At 36.8% G+C, this 20,146-nt stretch overlaps 1 protein-coding gene across 1 annotated transcript in view; it reads right to left on the reverse strand.

The window, feature by feature from the left end:
• The window catches only part of LOC108680576 (cytotoxic granule associated RNA binding protein TIA1), a 444,699-nt gene extending 432,275 nt beyond the window's left edge, over nt 1-12,424 (reverse strand). Inside the window, exon 1 of the mRNA XM_018169449.2 lies at nt 11,616-12,424. Within this exon, the coding sequence (XP_018024938.2) occupies nt 11,616-12,241 (626 nt within the window). The 5' untranslated portion in view covers nt 12,242-12,424. The remainder of the gene's footprint in view (nt 1-11,615) is intronic.
• Between the last annotated feature and the right edge of the window lie 7,722 nt (nt 12,425-20,146).

Raw genomic sequence — 20,146 nt, forward strand, 5'->3', positions numbered from 1 at the left:
AGGAGCATATGTTCAGTCTTAAAATGCCTAGAAAATTACGGACCAGGCAATAAGTCCAGCAGCTATCTCAATCAATCGTCAGTTATGGAAAGATCGGGCTCCAAAGGCCGGGTCCCTTGTGAATCAAGTCCTGAAAAGTACAAGAATCGGCAACAGGTCATGGGCCTATTTCTTCAGTGCTGACACTTCTATTCTATTCTATTATATAAAAAACGTTTCGGAGTCCAGCTCCATCGTCTGTTCATAAGTCTTAGAAACACTAGAAGTTAACATGAATGGCTCTGAATATGGGCATCGGGAGATGCATTTTAATTAATGAGGTACTCAAATATATTCCTTCGGATCTAATCTTGAAGTTTATAATCAAATACTTCATCACTTAACCTCAGTGAACGAATTGGCATCAGTTTGAAAATACTAATCTAGAAGATGCTTAGTCGGGACTCGAATAAAAACTGAATTAACGTTATGAATCCGATGAGTCATCAGTAATAATTAAAGTTTGGTTTCGTCTGTTATCAAGATTCTCCAGTAATACGAGTAAATTGATCTCTATTCAACAATCGCTCAATATAAATTATAAGTGATACATCGTGATGCCTTGACCAAACTGAAACATCTCAACTCTTCAGGTCTTCAAGGAATTTGCCCTATTGACGGGAGTGATCTGGCGAGACTGAGGCTGCATTTATATGTTTACCAGCAAACCGGGAGCTCAAAGCTAACAGTTTTGACAGCTGGCTGGGCAGAGGTGGTGGTGAAGGCGACTGCACTTCATTTTAATTCTCTGCACAGCACTTCACAGTTCTCTGCACAGCACTTCACAGCACTTCACAGTTCTCTGCACAGCACTTCACAGTTCTCTGCACAGCACTTCACAGCTTGGCTGGTGGAACTGTGAGTTTAGTGCGCCGATGCATTGTGACGTCACTTCACAATAGCACTGAAACAACTGAAACATTGCAATTTCGTTCAATAACGGAGAATTGCAAGTCAGTTTTTAATTTGAAATTAAAAACTTTCGGTGAAACAGCAGTGATAAATTACACTCTAAATTTTACACCATGATAATGTAAGTGAGTTCGTAAGGTATTCGTAGAGTCGAGATATCTAGTAGTCCAAAGGAATATCGTTTGTAGAGTAATAATGTTATAAAATAATTTCTCATACGGCAATTATCCTTCGGCCCTTATCTGCAAAAAAAACGATCTTCGAATCGCGACTCTGTTATACTTTTGAGCTGGCATAAATGTAACTAAGTTCAAATTCAGTCCGAGTATCAATATGTTCGTACGTGACATTTGTTATTAAACAGCAATTCTTTATGGTTTATTATGATGTGTCTGAGTAAACATTACGATTAGAATATTTGCACAAAATCAATAAGATTCCTCAGACTACGAGCGCGAGCAAACTAACATATTCTGCAGTTCTCTTAATGAAGCTAATTTGTGATGGGTTCTGCATTTATCCACAACGCTTCCATCTCGCATAACAGCTGCCTTCAGAAATACGGAGGCAATGGTAATTTCATTTATTTTCCTGGCAAAGGGGATGTCCCCTCTCAATGAATTAATTTCTTGGTTAAACCCCATCGGAACCCCGTCTTTTTTAAACAGACAATCCATTTTTAATCAATGAAATCCGAACATTGAACAGTGAGGGATTTCTTCCCTCTTCGAACCCCTCATTGCTGATAGCTGAAGTAGTGAAAAAACGAGCAGTACAGAGAAGATGGCCTACTTCCGGTTCTTTCTCTCTCATTCTGGATTTGTGATGTGACATTTGAGAAATAAAAATACTGATCGGAATGGTTCCACATAATCCGTTAAAATGTTTACATGTGGAATTCATCTGAATTAAAAGTACATCAGAGGTAAGGTGTAATCGAATTTGCATCAACTGACTAAATGGACGAATTAATGATGTTTTTTAAGGAGATTTGACATTTGCATCTGACATCTTATGCGGTTGAAAACTGCTTGTTTGAGTTGAAAAGTTATAGGAGATAATTTTCAGTTCATGACAAAAAACTCAAAAATCTAACCACTAGAGAATTTTTTTAAACGCTTCATCTGTTTTCTCATTACGGAACTTACAGAGCCATTCTCATCCAGAGCAAAAATCTCCACCTAGTTTGTCAGGAAATTTTTCGAAACTGCTCGAAAAAATGTCGGGGTCTTTCCATTTCACGGTAGCGCAACTCCGCTAAAGGGTCGTAATTACAGGCCAATATGCAATTACGAGAGAGGAAGTGCTATAGTCGGCAGGATTGCTTCATCGGTCCGCGGCTGCGGAATAGCTCACTCAATAGCGATGTTCTATTTGTTGCGGATCCTTGTGTCCTGCGATTGCATGATAGGCAAACGAGCTCTACGGCAGCGCACAAACCAACAACTCTGTAATAAAATCAGGACAGGCTTAAGTGGGGTCACTTAGTGTTCTAAATTTGTCATATGACAAGTAATATTATGTGCAAAACATCAACTCATGCATTCTCCTTCTCTTTATTCATCTTAATTTAATTTGCTGTAGAAAATAATACTTTCACATTAAAACACAAAATAATCTTCTTTTATCGAAATCATGAATTATATTGCATTAATTCGGTTATTTTAGTATAATGAAACGTAATTCAAACATAATAGTGGAGGGATAAAGAAAATGCCGCCCTATCAAATCGCTGCTGAAAATTTTGTTCTATCCAAATTATAAGCTCATCATCACGAACCGTGATCTAGATTCCTATGGCTGCATTGAGTAACAATTTATTCCAAATATTGCGGTTTGAAAGTTTCGCAAGTTTCGTTGAAGGCCAGAAGGTATTTATTATTAATATTTCTCTGTTGCTTCTCTCAATTTGGCGAATTTGGCTTTTAGTACGATTTAAATTTTGGAATAAGAGGGCTCCAAGGGATATTTAATTTTAATTTTACGAGGTTTGGAATATGCAATATCCATTTTAATATAGCTCACTCAGAGGAAGTGTAAAAAGAACTATGCACACCATTGTCTTCACTCATGATAACGTTCACTCATATAGGCCCGTTCAAAGTAACGGTGTACAACATTGTCTTTACACCCTAATAGTGCTCACTCAGAGGCCCATTTCGCAATTATATCGTCAATGGGAACGTGCATGGCAATTTTAACATATGTTCATTAGTAGGAGACGCCTTGCAAATGAGGCCAGCTAGAGGCAGCCTGTCAATTGTTGAGCCGATATCGGCAAATCGGATGGATTAAATAGGTGACCGTGCGGACAAGGAACACGAATGGGTGGAATTGAACTATGAAATTTAGTCTTTCTATATTACTCAATTTCCTTCTATGCCTCTAAGGTTCATCTGATTAAAGGTAATAAACGCTTGCCGAGGAAAACAGAAATGGAATCTCATGTTTGAAATCTAGAAGAGGGTCTATGAAAAGATTTATTTTATTTTTAATAATGAAAGGAGATAAGAAACAAACACGAAAGATACTCGTTTGAATTTGCCGTTAATCTTTTTTCAAAGCCACATAATGCATGTCTTAAATTTAACCTAAAAAACCTGCATATAATAACGAAGTCATTCATGTTTGCAGGATCGTAGTCAAATCATCGCAGGTCACGAAATCTCCTGGCAAATTTGTTAACAAACCTTAGACAAATTGGTTCCCTCTCTCAGAAATGAATTATAATAACAAGACCTCGCCATCTAATAAATTAAAGGAGAAACCTCCCTTTAACTCGCAAACGAGGGTGAAAGTTCCCTCGTAGGAAGCGCGAACTTTCCCCTATTTTTGTGCACTCATGTTTGCTAGCCCGTCCATTTTAAGTGCTAATGACCGAAATCTCAAGAAATGAGCGAAGTAAATCGTTGTTCATAGCATCCTCATCGTTCGCTTCCGTCATTTTTCTCCGCAATGACTTCTGAATGATTCTATTACGGATGCCATTGAAGTTCAAGAGGACTGAATGACAGTAATGACGGAACGAATGTTTGGCAAAATGTCCGCGTCGAATAAGATGGTCGGCACATTTCTCGGAGTTTCTGGGCTTGCCGGACTCTTTGAAGGACATGAAACGTGAAAGGAAATGCCTTGTCAGATATTCTTCGGTTTGAATTTCAAATAAAAGCTAGATTGAGAGATCATACAGCAAACGAGTGACTCACAGGCCACCGAAAAATAAACCTATCCGCGTAAAAATGTCAGGTCGCTTAAAAATATCCTTCCTATTAAAATCCCTTTTGTAGCCAAACTATAGGGAAGAAGTAAAATAGAATCGTTGATTTGAATTTTCGATAAAATTGTTACAGTAAATTCAGTTATGGGTTCATTGAACTTCCTACTTTACTGCATCATCCTTTTTTACAGATTTTTGTAAGAAGATTGAAATTTTCAAACTAAAATATTTAGCAAGAGATTTTTCTCTGGGAGCTTTGAAGGGCCTAGCACTCAGGGCGGCCTTTCAACAAACTCCAGCGAGGGGAGATCGGGAAGAGGGGCGCCTCGAGGGCTCGAATCCATTTGACAAGAGTGTTGTTGATATTTAGAGTTGTAGGTAGTTAAAGATTGAACCTAAAAGACTTGTCAATGAAAATTTGTTGCATGGTCTGTCATATGAAGACGAAGTTAGGAATTACTTCCAATGTAAAGGGTATTGTGTCATTCCATTGAGTTGTTAATAAATAAATTCGTTTTAGTGTGTACGGAAAATGTGTATGGCTGAAATTATTGTATAAACTTATATATTGAGCCGCAGTGGATGCCTGAATGTGATTAAGCTCATGAATGATATTGAATTTATTCAATATATTATTGCATTTATCTGGTAATCATGCGAATGACTCAGCACTTTAAAAATATATATTAAAAATATATCACTACATTTTTGTACAAGCATTAGAGTATTTCCCAATTTTTGCAGAAAACGAGCCCATTTTTCACAGTCTCGGCTCATGTCTTTCCTCATAGCAATGATTTGTCGTGACAATTTTTGCGTGGCATCGATCGTAAGAATCGCTGCTGTGAGGCGTGCTCCCTAAATGCTCTGCAGGTAAGAACTAAAATAGAGCAGACTGACCCTATCTCTACCGTGAGGTACGGAGAACACGTTGGGAAACTCATCAATAAAGCCTAAACAAGACCACAAGCTTGAATAATTTGTTAAGTTTTTGTAAGTAATTACTTGTCGCTTCAAAACCAAATGCAAATAACGTTGGGACAACGTTTAATCGACCTAAATTTAATATTTAAACGCTTGATAACGTTGATTCAACTTTTACGTCAGATGTCTGGGGGTAAGTTACTCTGAATAAGGGAAAGAAGGTTCAATGACGCGAGACCCATTTTCTGTTTAATCTTCTGTTTGCATAAATATTCATATCATCATTGCTAGTCGTATATCTACAGTCGCACTACTACAATTATCGTCAGAAAAGAAAATTTTATTTTTCTGCTGACAGAACATGTTCAAGTTCATTGCAAATACTGGTTGAATAATGCAGTTTTTAATCGTTTAGTGAATATATTAAACTGAAAATTCCTCGAGGACGAAAAATATAGGCAGGGAAAATCGAGGTTCGGAGAAAGTCCCATGCCAGACTAAAAATAGCCGAGTTCATTAGGAAATTGTTAATGAGCCTCAATCCGGAAAACGTAAAATATTATGTGCCCCAGAAAATCTTGAAGCGAACCATTCAAATGGAGATAATTTGTTTAGAGTTTGACGACCTGGTGAAGTGAGCTCTGCGCTATAGTTTTTTTTATTGTTTTTACTCAAAGTCGACGTCAAAAACAAAAATCACGACATAATTGTCTCTATACAAATGAGGACATTTCAAGTTAATTTGAGGCAATTATATCTCAGGAAAAAACTATACGTTTATGTCTCGAAAAAAAAAACCTATACGGCAAATATTTCTCAGGAAAACACTACACGCTTGCCGCGGAACAAATGTGTTTCAAGCAACTTGTAATAAAATTGCATCCTGATTTACTGAGGAAATATTGCAAGCTAGGGGGATGTCATGGTGACGAAATAGCAGCCTTCAATTATACTAGCATAACTAGTTTTAGTTGTGACAAGCTAGACTTGCCAGATCAAAGGTTAGCTCGTGCATTTGATGGTGGGAATTCCTTAAATTGGGTTGCATTTGAATTTATTTGGCAGATGTATTCAAGTAAGAAAACCGATCATTACGTTACACAGACGTTGTTATTTAACTATTATACTATTATTATTTGTAAAGATAAATTGCAGTCAAATAATGCCGAAATTTTAAGCAAAAGTACCAATATAAAAAACATTTTCATCTCAAAATATCGTATTAAGATCGTAATTATTTGTAATATTCAGAATAAGCGACGGTAGGACTTGCCCACGTATGAACGACGTGAACGTGCCTCATATATGCATGGAATAACGTCTCGCTGAACTCAGAAGTGTGAGTAAAAGAGGCTCGCTCATTCCAGCATTTTTCGATGTCACTGACGGATAAAAAAACGCTAAAATAACTCGAAAACGACAGGACGGGAAACTCGTTTAAAGACCTCTGGTGCAGTCCTCTTAACGAGACCGCAAAACTAAAAAGGGGAAAAAAACTCCGGGAAGAAAGTCGCTTGCCGGAGCGCCAGATCTAACGACCTAAACCAACAAAAAAATACCAGAATGTGACTCCGAACTTTGCTAACCAGCGCCACGTGAAGTTTGTGCGCCTGTAAAGCTGAAAATATTGCACGTTACTGCTCAGCTTGGAGCTTGCTCCCCATGACAACTTGTGAGTTCATTTATAAGAAATTGTTAATATACTTAAACGCTGAATATTATTGGTTTCCGTAAATCCATAATCTAAACGGAAACTAAATTCTAGATAAAATTTATGATTTAAGTCTTAATATTCTGCATCTGTTTTATTGTCAACTATAAATTACGGACAAAAAATTTGTTTTATGAGTAATAAATTGGCTAGAAATTATTAAAAATTGTAATGGTAAAACTTACTTGTACACATTTTCTTGAAGTAATTTTTATTATAAACATATATTATACTGAATTTGCGAAAACCAATTACAGTTTGACAAATGAAACGCTATTGCGCGAGAACTGCTTGGCGTTTGAAGTTCCTTACATCACGGAACTTGCCATGCTCGTTTGACACGGCGATTGTGCTCCAATCCAAGCATATGATTACGTCCAAACCTACCCAGGAATTTCCCAAACGGAATTGTTGCATGTCACTGGCTTCTCTGAACTCCTTTCAAGGCTGGCAGGCTGCCGCTAAGTCAGGTCTGTGTTTACTGCAGAGTTTGCAGAGGGCAATCAGCCAAGCTATTGCCAAGGGTCCTAGGCATCTCTCAAGAAGATATACAGTCTGCAACGTTGGCCCACTCTCGGCAGTGATCCAATCCAGCTGCCCAATCGTCCTTCAAATGAAGGGTCAGCTTCAAATTTGTTATCCGTTTATTTTTACCCTGCACGTTCGTCTAAATTCTCATGCAAATACAGAATAGCTGTGTACTTAGAGATTGCTGAACCACTTGACAGCCATTCGCTCTGCTGAAAAACAGTAAGCAGAAAAAAAGGATTTACTGCCAGTTGCTTGATGCTTGTAAATATTTGTTGAATTAAAAAATCAAACAATCTCATTTTAATGAACGTAATTTTGGGTAGAAGTTCAAATGATGATACATCAAAGGTTTGTTCAATTTGCATAGGTAAGACTTTTCATCTACGCTCTAAATAATAGATCGTTATAAATGGATATACGATTTAGAAACATACTCGTAAGTGCGGGTATTCAATAAAAAGTTAGGAATTCAAAAAAATTTATTGCTGGTGCGATTAAATTGAATTGACGTGTAATGAATTTTATGTGAATATATTTTCTAATTGACATCCATACCTGATTGAGAAGTTCGGCTTTAGATTAACTGCCAGATCATTCATTGCATTTCGTCTTATTCATTCTTCCATTATTTCTTCACAACCTAAAAAATACATGTACAAACTTATAAAAGAAATCAATTAAATGCCGAAGTTTACAGTATAAATTGGAATATGATTGATATTTTTGCATACCATTTTATTGAATATAAAATAATTACCGTCAAGTTGATATATATTTGTAAACTAAAGCCTCCTGAAACGTAAACCGTGCTTGCAGTGAGCAAAGCGAAGTAGCGCTACCGAGGCAAAAAAATTCCAGAGGCGATTTCCCTCATAAAATATTAGCTATCAACTTCAAACGAATGCCTCGTCCAGTTCGAGAGCAAATACAATTTTCATAAAAATAGTGACACTCACTATTTTCACTTTCAACAGAATGTAAAAATTATAATTTCGCATTCATCCAACTTTATGCGTTCCCGTTTTAACGGGGAGAATTAAATGTAGTTAATAAGTAAATATCCATAATAACGATTCAGATCCTATTTCAGTGGTGTTCTTATAGCGGATGAAACTTTTCATCAATATTGAGTCAAAAGGCAATGTCAAATATAGAATTGGTCACTATCGAAAATTGAGAACAATATTGTGTGGATGAAACACGAGTACGGATTGGTTTCCCATTTCATTTACTGTCTTTTGAATTATATTGTTGAGAGAAGTATTTCCACTAGGATTGCTGACATTTAATTTGTATAATCTCTCATTTAAATGCAACCAATATTGACAACAATTAGCAGAAGCTCCCGCACTGCTGTGTACTGCACTGAGATCTGTTGAGTCACGCACTGCTCTGTACCTGTCTCTTATACACATCTAGATGTGTATAAGAGACAGGTACTGCACTGAGATCTGTTGAGCCCTGCACTGCTGTGTACTGCACTGAGATCTGTTGAGCCCTGCACTGCTGTGTACTGCACTGAGATCTGTTGAGCCCTGCACTGCTCTGTACTGCACTGAGATCTGTTGAGCCCTGCACTGCTCTGTACTGCACTGAGATCTGTTGAGCCCTGCACTGCTCTGTACTGCACTGAGATCTGTTGAGCCCTGCACTGCGCTGTACTGCACTGAGATGTTTTGTACTGCAGCAAATGAATTTATTCAGCATATGCTCAAAACGAATTCGTAACACGTTTTCGACAAAAAGTACCAGAGAAGTTTCCAAATTTTGTTACCTGATTTGTTCAGCGATCATTGATATCATAAAACTCAAATAACTGTTCCATGAATATATTTTATGTATTAACCACTGCAAGAATAAGTCAAGCGTTCTACTTTTCCCAAATTTCACAGTTTATAGTTTCATTTTAATTCGGTACTTGAATTTTCATTGGTTTATCAGTCGCAGTTATTGGTCGTAATGAATGCTAGGGTTAATTAAATTTAATTTATAATTTCACACATAACTTTTTACTCGCTTCGGCTCGAGATAATTTATCAGACACTCTCTTCACCGTCGGTCAACATAAACCGGCAAAAATCAGGCCAATATATAATTAGCTGACTTCACTAAACACGCTTCAGTATTTATGAAGTGTGAATTGAGACCATGTAAATTACAGATAACTTCTAACAATTTGCAAAAGGTATAATTAAATATTCAATTTTGTAAAATGTGTTAATTATCTTCTATCTTAAAGTACTCGAAGATAACAAAACAACGTAGGGTTCTGCGAGTACCATCTCATAAGATCTTGAGCTTTTAATGACTCATAAAAAAACATACAGCTCAAATTACAAATTGTTTCACTTGCAATTATCGTTAAGTTCCTTTCTCTCAAAGCTACTGTATTTCTCAAAGCTAATGTATTTCTCAAAGCTAATGTATTTCTCAAAGCTAATGTATGTATTCTTGAAAATAAACTGACATTGAAATGGGATATATTCCCTTTATTCGCAGTGGGTATACCCCTTCACCAACATCATCACGGGACCAAGTTGACTGGACACGCGGGAACTTCAGTCGTCTTGGGCCCTCGACATTGTGGCTGCGGCGAAGCTCTGGGAAACACAAACAGTCCCTGCAGGAGTTACTCTGGCTTCCGCTGTCGATACTTAGTACGACGCTACCTGGGGATTTCAGCTAGGATTTTGACTAGCAAAATGACTGTATTAGCACACAGATGCATGCCTTTTAAACTTTAAGTTTTGAATCTTAACACATCGCACATTCCTAGTTTTCAATAATTTTATAAGTGACATTTCGGAGATATATAAAAAATGGTAAGGTTATTCGATGAACTTGTCTCATGGAAAACACTAATTACAAACAATCACATGGCACGATCGAAAACAAATGAAAGAAAGTGCCCTTCCATAAAACAATTTTTTTGATGTGCAGACAACGAATATGAAGAAGCATTTATAGTCCTTTAATTAAATCAGTTGCACCTTAGATTTGAGCAGGAGCATAAATTTCTTCCATTAAAACTTGACCAAAACAATGCTGTTAAAACGACTTGATTAAAATGATGCTCCTAAAATTGCAAAATCTCCAATATATGCTGTTGTTCAAGCTCAAAATGACAATACTGTTTTAATGTACAACTCAACTTATTTTTAATGCACAACAAAGTAAACTGAAGCCAAAACGGTTCGACTTGTATCATCGCCAAGCAAAATTTAATAAATTTGCTTTCTGTCTAATTTGCCCTCTCGGTAGGGCTTTTGCCAAACAAAAATTCTCATCTAATCACGAATCCTTTCTCCAGTCTCTCCCCAGTGATATCGGTTACTCGGAAATTAATTGAATCCCAAATTGGAAGATCCTTAAATACTGTAACAGAAAGCTGAACATTTCAGGTTCAGGGGTAATATTATTTCAATGGGTTCCAAGTTAATGATATTCATCGAGAATTTTGAGCGACATCAAAGGAGTTCCAAACAAGCTTCGTTAGAGACAGCCTGGGCAGCGCGGTATATAGGGGCGACCGAATTATTCGCTCGAAACCTTCGTTCGAGATCAAAGAATTAGAGTTCTAATTTGTCCTGTAGCCCTTCCGTTCCTCTCTGCAGCCAGTGCAGTTCTAAAAACAATTGGAGATTTTCGAACATCAGGGTAAATTTTGTTAGGTCGTCTTCTGCGCGTGTCGATCAGTAGAAAATTATTATAATAGATCTCATTATTGCTATGGCTTCTATTTTGGATTCACTTGACCATGAACACGGGAGGGGTTTCTTCCTTAGGTCAGACATAAATCAAACAATAGAATCGAATCATTTTGTTTTCATTTTTTTATTCTGAGCCTTATTTTGCGTCAGTAAATAATTGATTGACGTCTGTAGGATTATTATGTAGGATTATTGATTATGTAGGATTATGTTAACAAAAATAAATAAAATGAACGTGGTAAATGCTGTTCAAACACAAAGAGCACCTGGTTTTTAGGTATTTAATAACGAAATTGCTAATTAGCAATGCACTTACAGCAGTTAGAATTAAGTTCTCACAGCACATTGAAAGCGTTTGCTCTGAGTTCACTGGAACTCTAATGTTTACATAAGCTCGGAAATTAATTAATAATTAATCAATGCTCAAACGAGAAATAAATTTCAATGATCTCAAACTTCTGAATTCGCTTGGTCCCTCAGTGTTGATAGAAACTTACAATTAATTAATCAATCAATCAACTGGTTTAATTAATTAATCAATGAACGGAAAGAAATAAAATTCAATACTCACAGAGTTCTGAGTTCGCTGGGCTCATGAGTAGCAGGTCGCACAGAGACCGTAGGCGTCGAGGCAGACGAGAGCGCGACCGAGGACGCTGGACTAGCGCTGCTCGTCTGTGGCTTGACGGTAGCGGCAGGCGGGGCGGCGGCCCTGGAGCTCGAGGCGGGAGGAGCGCTGCCGTGGAGTCCGTTCGAGGGTAACGAAATTTGCTGGGGAGCGGCAGGCGGAGGCGCTGGAAGTGCCAGCTGAGGCGTAGGTGGCGGAAAATTCAACGGCGCTGCTCCAGCCAAAGATAATTGAGATGGAGCAGGGAGAGAAATTTGTTGTTGAGCAGTGGCTGGAGGTAAACTGAACTGGACACCGGACGGTAGGCTTATGGTTGTAGGAGAGGGAGCATGTAAAGCCAACTGGATGTGGTTTCTAGTAGCCTCGTGCAGAATGGAGAGGTGAGGGGTGAGTCCAGGAGTGAAGTGTTGTAGGTTCAAGTGTGGGATATGTGCGTTGTGGGGAAGAAGAGCGGTGAGGAGCTGATGGTGAGTGGTATGCGCAGATTGGTGGATGGTGTGTGGATGTGATGGGCCGACTATGCAAGCTGTAGCCATCCCCCACAAATTGTTGCTGGAAGTTTTCACCATAAAAGCGTAATGGTTGATGGATTTGCAATCCACCTTCAGTTATTCTTCAAAGATTTCAGTCTATTATTATTCATCACTGAGAATCAATGGGGTTATTAATGTATAGCCATGTCAGTTGCATCTGAGGATCGTCAAAAATACTGATGATTTTCAACATCGATATTCGAGAGTCTTGTAATTAACGACACAATTTTCACTTCACCAATCGTTTCCACTCGTGAGAGTTTATTATTATGTGTCACTCAGTGAATTTAACTCACGTAAATTTTCACCCACAAATAAAACAGGCACCAACAGATATGATGAATTCTTCAAGTGAATTCAATTTGGACGTAGTTCAGTTCATCAAAAGTGTGAAGTAATTATTCACCACAAAAGAAAGTAAGTTAACTATTACATTCGAAACCAATGTTTTCAACCAACAACAGTTGGATGAAAAATTGAATTTGTTCCAAAATTGTAAAATTTATAAAGAAGAATGAATTACTCATGAAATTGTTTTCTATTATTATGCACCGAACAACCGTGAAAATAGATATAAATATTTATTGCAATTTCAGCTATAACGAAAATTAGAGATATCACTGAGGTTCTTATAACTTGTATAAAGTAATAACCTAATTTTAATTCTATATAATTCGTGAAGAATATTATTGCTTCGGTACTGATTGTTGAACGCAATCCTGTCGCCGTTCTGTAGAACGTGTGCACTTATCAACTATCTATACCTGGAAAAAACGATTTTTTGATCAAACAGAAGTTATTTTAGGGTGCCAAGAGTTTCCGGGCACAATATATTGAAATAATTTTATAAATTAGGCTAAAACTTAACTATAGAAATAAGAATTAGAAACAACTTTTTAAGTGACGATGAAGCTCGTCTCCGGAAGGTTATCATTCAACTGCGATCAGTTTTCTAATTATATTAACTGCCAGTTTATTTTCAGCTGATTCGCTTTAAAAGTAATCAAGCGATTTGATATCATAATAAAGCTTGAAACTATCGGTATTCTTCACGAAACCATCAAGGTTTAAATAAAAAATGAGAATAAAACGCAGCGGAACTGTTTCGCTTCCTTCGAGAATGTGTATTCTGCAGAAAAATACCAAAAGTACCAAGAAGCCATTATCCCTGTCCGGAAATCTAAAAAATATAACTCAGTACTCACTGCAGTGAGTGACAGAGAGCGCATTTTCTCGTCGACGAAAACTTGAGGTCACGGACAGACGGACGGACAGACGGACAGACGGACGGACATGGCGAGCACAATAGTGCATTTTTTCCATAAATGAGAAAATGCGCTAAAAATGACGTCGATATTCCTCTAAAAATATGCACGGCATAATAATGATTCAATTCTTTGTCTATTCGTTGAAAATTTCAATATGATTCTAAATATTTCCCTGTTTTAAAGTAACAGCAAACAACTGTTACTTTCAAGCGATAATTTTTGTGTCAGTTTTCTCCATAAAACAATATTCCGTTCAAGGAATCCAGTAATCCGAGCTATTTAGCTCCTATCTAATGCTAATTTCACTACGAAATGAGGTTATTTTTCATCTGTGATTAAATTTATCCTAATTTCTTCTTTGGATTCACACGCCACAGGCCCCTGGAAGCAGACAAAAGTGAAGCCTGGAGTGTTCAGCTTGTGAGCTTATCGATTGTTGTTGGCTTGAGCGGTCTAACCTAAAGGACGACCAGTCTGTGCAGGTACAAGCGTCACTGGACAGTAACTCGACGCCGTATCGTGCATCAAAAAAAATGTTTTGTCGGCATTGAAAACCAAAAATTTACTGAGAATTCTTCCTCACTACAAAAAATAGCTTAAGCTCTGAAGAGAATGAATGTACAAAATCACTGCAAAAATGTACATTCCATGTTATCTGAGTTATTTCACATAAGAATTCATGGGCTGCGGTTATGCACTGAAAAAAATATTATACTTATCACAATTGCGATTATAGTTCATGTTTTGAATCAAGTTAGACTATACGCCTTTAATAATTCATTTGGATCTTAGCTCACTTTTTTACCTGCTACTATAAGGGGCTCACAGACATAAAGAAAATTACCTTACATTACTTCAAGTCCCATCTTATTAGTTTCTTGTCTACATACTCGGAAGATAATGTCTCACTGAGTTTTTTCGTGCATGATTTATACCAAGCCAATTCCGGTGTGATGGGCAGTTACATGATCAATCGCTTTCTGACGCTACGGCAACGACCTGCCAAAAAAATGCTCCTCTGACGGCTGCTCGGCAAACGCGGAGAACGCCTGGCATCCCAAGAATTTCCCCCAAGTTCCTAGCCAAGCGCTAGCGTTCGCCAGCGTTTAGGATATGCTGCAGGCTCTAAAAACTGTGTACCGCTAATGAGATTTAAAAGCTACAATATGTTTAGGACGCAAGTAAATAGGAATATGAATAAATATTAGATAATTTAGTTTATTTGAGAATGGTCATAGCGCTGAGAAGTACTGAGAAACATAGAATTGTTTCGTTTTGATTTAATATTTCTGATTGTGGAGAAATTAGAACCTTCATATATAATTATAATTCATTCAAAAACGCTCGAGAAATTATCAGTCGACGGTAAATGTAAGACCATTAATTAAAAATAGGCGCACGATTAACTGTATCGTGCGCCTATTTTTAATTAATGGTCAACATTTATATGTCTACTAAGAAATTAATTGGCTTCATAAAAATCTGAAAATTTGCTCCGCTAATAGAGATAGTGGGAACATAAAAAATTATATTCTGAAAAATAATTAGATATTAAGCGCTCATAATTTTATTTGACTTCATTATATGGACGTGAAATTTTTTTAAGTGATCATTTAAACTGAGCAAACTTCTAGCACTTAAGGCAGAAACATATAAAAAAGGCTTACATTTATTCTGAAAATTTAGAACACTATAGGGGATCAACAATAAGAAACGAAAACTGAAAAAATTATCAAAAATCTAAGGCATTTTTTCAAAACTACAAAAATTGTACCTCTCACAATATTTTCCTCCATTACGAATGCGAATTTCATCAAATGGCACTTAAATGTTTCTTAAAATTAACGCAGATTTTTTAAGCCTAAAGTCGTTTGTTGGAAATTGCACGCCATGGTTTATCATATGGCATTTTGCAGTTGAAATATTCTGGCGCTTCCCAACCATTAATTTTCATCTCCTACAAAATGTGTCGTTAATATCACTGTATAACTTATCAGTGATAATAAAACACATCTCCTGAGAGACCTAAATTTAACGATAGCATTTCCAACCAATGTTTTCGACGAAAATCACGCATGAATACTATAAAGTACATCATCCATTGACGAAAAACACGAAGTGTGAACAATGGAGTAAATCTTAGTCTGAGATGCCCCAGTGACATCAGTGTTTTGAAATCTTTATAGGATTCAGAACTGGCAACGGAAGCCGAGATCCATAAATTTCGAGGCAATATATTTTTATGGGGCATTTAATAGGTCTATTCTCCACACTCGTTCACCTTTTGTAACTGACGTGGAGCATCATAAATTTAGCTGCAATGGCAAGCATAAAGGTGAGATAGCAATTTTGTAAGTAGCACTGTTATCTTCAGGAAATTCGTGATTTTTTTCTATACGTTCTTTTGTAATAAAAAGACTGTGATCGTTGAACCTAATTCATAAAAACTGCTCACTGCTCAATATGTTCGGAAGTGATACATTATATTTTTTGCAGCACCTGCAACTTCGCTGAGCTGCAAATAGAAATATGTTCAATACTAATTTGTAAGCTCAAATTTTTCTTCCGAAAAAGAATTGATACTAATAAATATTTTAAATTAAATTTGAACCGCTACTTTTATATACCGGTCATCTTTTTAAATTGATTCGGCGTAGTGGCGTAGTGATAAGTCTGAAGATGTTTACTTCTTTACACCAATAAATATATTCCTTTAAATTGGCTTCTCGATATGTTCAAGGACCCATTATTCTAAATAATTCATATAGATGAACAATAAGCAAAAGATTAGGTATAATTATGCCTCTTTGAAAGGAAGAGATTTTTTCCGTTTCTATTTCGGCAAATCCTTGCTCTGCTGAGAGGTGATATGGCCGTCCATTATCAACCCTCTGAACGCTTCACACTAAACTGAATAATGATGGTCCAGTTGCAATCAAGAGAGGGTTAAATCCTGAGTATTGAACCCTCTGATGCCTTTTTCACCATACTGCCTTAGGCGATGCAGATACGGGATGCTCTGAGTATTAAATCTTTTACGAAATCCATAACAAACAGGTTAGATGATACATATACGTGATAATCTCTTACCGTTAAACTTCTTGAAAGTTTCAAATAGTACAGGTTTAGGAGAGAATCTCTTAACGTGAGAGAATATCTTAACGTTAAACTCTATAACGTTGCATAAGATAAAGTTCAGGCGATGCAGATACGAGAGAATCTCTTAGCGGTAACCTCTTGAAAGTTTCAGTGAATGCGAGATTTGGGTGCTGCAGATGTGAGAGAATCTCTTAGCATGAAACCTCTTAAGTGTTTCACATAATGCAAGTTTCAGCGATGCAGATGCGCGAGAATCTCTTAGCATGAAACCTTTTAATAGTTTCGTATCATGCAAGTTTCAGCGATGCAGATGCGACAGAATCTCTTAGCATGAAACCTATTAAGTTTCGTATAATGCAAGTTTCAGCGATGCAGATGCGCGAGAATCTCTTAGCATGAAATCTCTTAAGAGTTTCGTATAATGCAAGTTTCTGCAATGCAGATGCGATAGAATCTCTTAGCATGAAACCTCTTAAGAGTTTCATATAATGCAAGTTTCAGCGATGCAGATGCGCGAGAATCTCTTAGCATGAAACCTCTTAAACGCTCCAAACTCGTTAGGTCGCGGCAGTGAAGGGAATTTCGATCACAAAGTATCGTCGTTTCATCGGAGAATCTCACATCGTCCCTGCATTTTGGTCAGCCCATGAGCCGCTATTCTCATCGGAAATTCATTCATACATTCCAGCTTTTGTGATGGCATTCCTCTGAAAACATCCAAGAAAGAGCTCACCGTTCAATATACTGCTCGGTTATTCAAATGTTCTTTGCACCATGGCAATAAAAATTGAAGCTTTTATTGGGAATTGACGCTAAGCAGAAATTTACAAATTCCTCAGCTCGTGGCTTGCTTTAAACGAAGGAAATTTTTATTTTGTATAAGGCCCATTTAACGCGGATTCAAACTAAAGAAATTTTTTATTTATAATCTATACATATGCGATTAATTTCCCATTTCATGACATGCACAGCCGTGCATGTAGCCGTGTTTCTAATCAGATAAAGTTTTATTTTCCCAATAAAGGAGTTTCAGTTTTATTGCCGCCCGTCCGAATGTCGATACTTTCACGATCTTTCACTATTTCGAGACGACCAAAAACTTATAGCATCCAGTAACTTTTTAATTCGAGCTGCCTCATATTGTAGCCAAACAACATTATTAATTAAACAATTGACGAAGAGGGAATATAACAAATAATCCTGCGAGAGACCCAGCCTCACATTGCTGCCACTTGACGCACTTGAGCAACATTGCCAGAGTTGAGATTACAGGAAAGGGGCTCGGAATATAAGGCAGGGGAGGCCCAGAATGAAGACGCGGAGGGCAGGCAATGAAGATGAAAGTGTGTGCTTTTTCTTACGAGAAGTAATTCTAAGCGCTGGTTCTGCTCTTATGAAAGTCTTGAATCGTCGCCTGATTTTTCCCCGTAGCCCACAGTGAGCTTAAGCTCCTTATTTTATTTAACGTTATGCCCGTTGATATCAGTAAATTCCTGTTAATAAGATCAAATTTCGGGAATACGAATTGATTGATCACTAGCGTTCAGTATATCTAGAGCAGGAATGCAAATTTTACTAAGAAAATGAAACAAGAATAACCCTGATTAAACTGTAAATAACCGAAAAAAATACTATTCGTTAGGGCAAACTTCGTTCATTTTTTATTCATTAGACCAAACAGATATGAGCTGATGTTTTTTTTTTTGAGCTGATGATGTGTATGAAAAAGTATTCGTTTCAGTATTTCACTTCAGTAAAACTCTCTCTTTTCTCCAATGTTGCAGCCGTGGTGTTCCGTTATTGCTAATATTAAGTCACCTCGTTTATAATTTATTCATATGTATTTCATAATATTATGATCAATTTTTTATAGCTAATATCTAATTCCTTACCAATTAACTTAGTTATTTCTAAAATTATTAATCTTGTTAATCGTATTGATAACATTTGTTTATGAAACTTATACAATCGTGAAATTTGTCGAACCACTTCATTGCGAGTATGATTTTATCTATAATTGGATTTATGGCTTTCAGTTTTTGGCCACAGTCTTATTACTGTTCAGAAAAGAGGAGGCATATAAGAACAAATGCGTTAAAATCGACGAGCCTGCTCCGATTTAACATAACATGCAACGAATTTAAATTTTAACCAATGCAATGTAGTTATTGTCCAAAGTAATGCATGTTATCCACATGTCATTTCGATATGTGTATAAATTACTAATTTGGAATTATGACCATAAATAGGTAACTATATAACGTATTACACAGCTGATAAAATATCTTGTTCTACACATTCTTCATTGATGTGTATATCTATGAATCGTTACTATACGCTTTCACGTACAACTAACGTAGAAATAAAATTATACCAATTGAAGAAATATTAGCCAAAAATGATGAGTGAGTCCAGCCCAACATGAAGAACTATTTGGAAAAATCCAGGCAGCCATGATCAGAACCTGCGATATAACAAGCAAGAAATTTTAGTGAGACAAGCTGAGCAAAAGGGAAGGCCACTCTTCGGGCCTATTTTCGTCCAGCAGGAAAACTTCCGTAGGCCTGTGAATGAAAGTCGGGGAAGAAAAAATATGCGTCTTGAGGAAGTTGAAGAATGAGGTCATGATTTTTGCAGGGAAGGAGTTTTGCAGTTTTCATGCTTGAGATAGTTTTGATTGACTTCGATGCAGTCAAGTCGAGCTACGAAAGCGAGATGACGACGATACCTAATTTCCCAGCGATGTTCCATGTTTTGAATTAAATGGTTCGTTGAATATTAAAGACACTGACATGTTGTGAGCGTTTCTTTTCGTTAAGACATGTGTAGATGAAAAGCCATATCATGTTTCCCAAATCTTGTTCCCGAACTTATGAAATATCTTGATGATATGTCAGGATTTTTACTTTTTGGAAATCAAATATATATATTTGTGTCATGAAAACTCCATCTTAATTTATCATGAACTGTTTCTGCAACGTAAAAAATAATAACTAATTGAAAACAGAGTTCATGGGCATTATGCAAAAATAATCTCGCACAGAAATTTCAGATTAGACAAGACTTTGAATTAGTAAATTTAGCCTAGAATACAATAAGCATTTGACTATTTCCTAATAAGTGCTTAACTGCGCATGAAATATTAAATCATGCCCTTGACTTAATATTTCTCTGACCCTGACCGAAGTCCCCTAACACAGATCGTTTCTTATACATTTTCATATTCGAATAAGAGTTCATGACTTTCGTTAATAACAGTCTGGGCGTTTGTTAAATTAAATTTCTAAAACAGTGAACACATTTCCAGATTTTTGGAGCAAATTTCTTCACGGAACCTGAGAACCAATTTAGCTTCCGTCAGAAAAACTTTACTACAAAGTTATTTTGCTCAATCTGAAATTCAACTACGATGCACGATTCAGGAAAATAACGATGTTAGCATTTTTTAGCTTTGCGAACAGCGTGAAGTTTTTAGTTTTAACTTTAGAGTGACACCTGACGTTTACATAACTTGACTAAAACGTATCCAAATTATGTTGATGAATATTACTTACTCCTCTTAAAATACATGTGG

Source organism: Hyalella azteca, unplaced genomic scaffold (assembly GCF_000764305.2).
Source record: "Hyalella azteca isolate HAZT.00-mixed unplaced genomic scaffold, Hazt_2.0.2 contig12164, whole genome shotgun sequence".
Taxonomy (NCBI): domain Eukaryota; kingdom Metazoa; phylum Arthropoda; class Malacostraca; order Amphipoda; family Hyalellidae; genus Hyalella; species Hyalella azteca.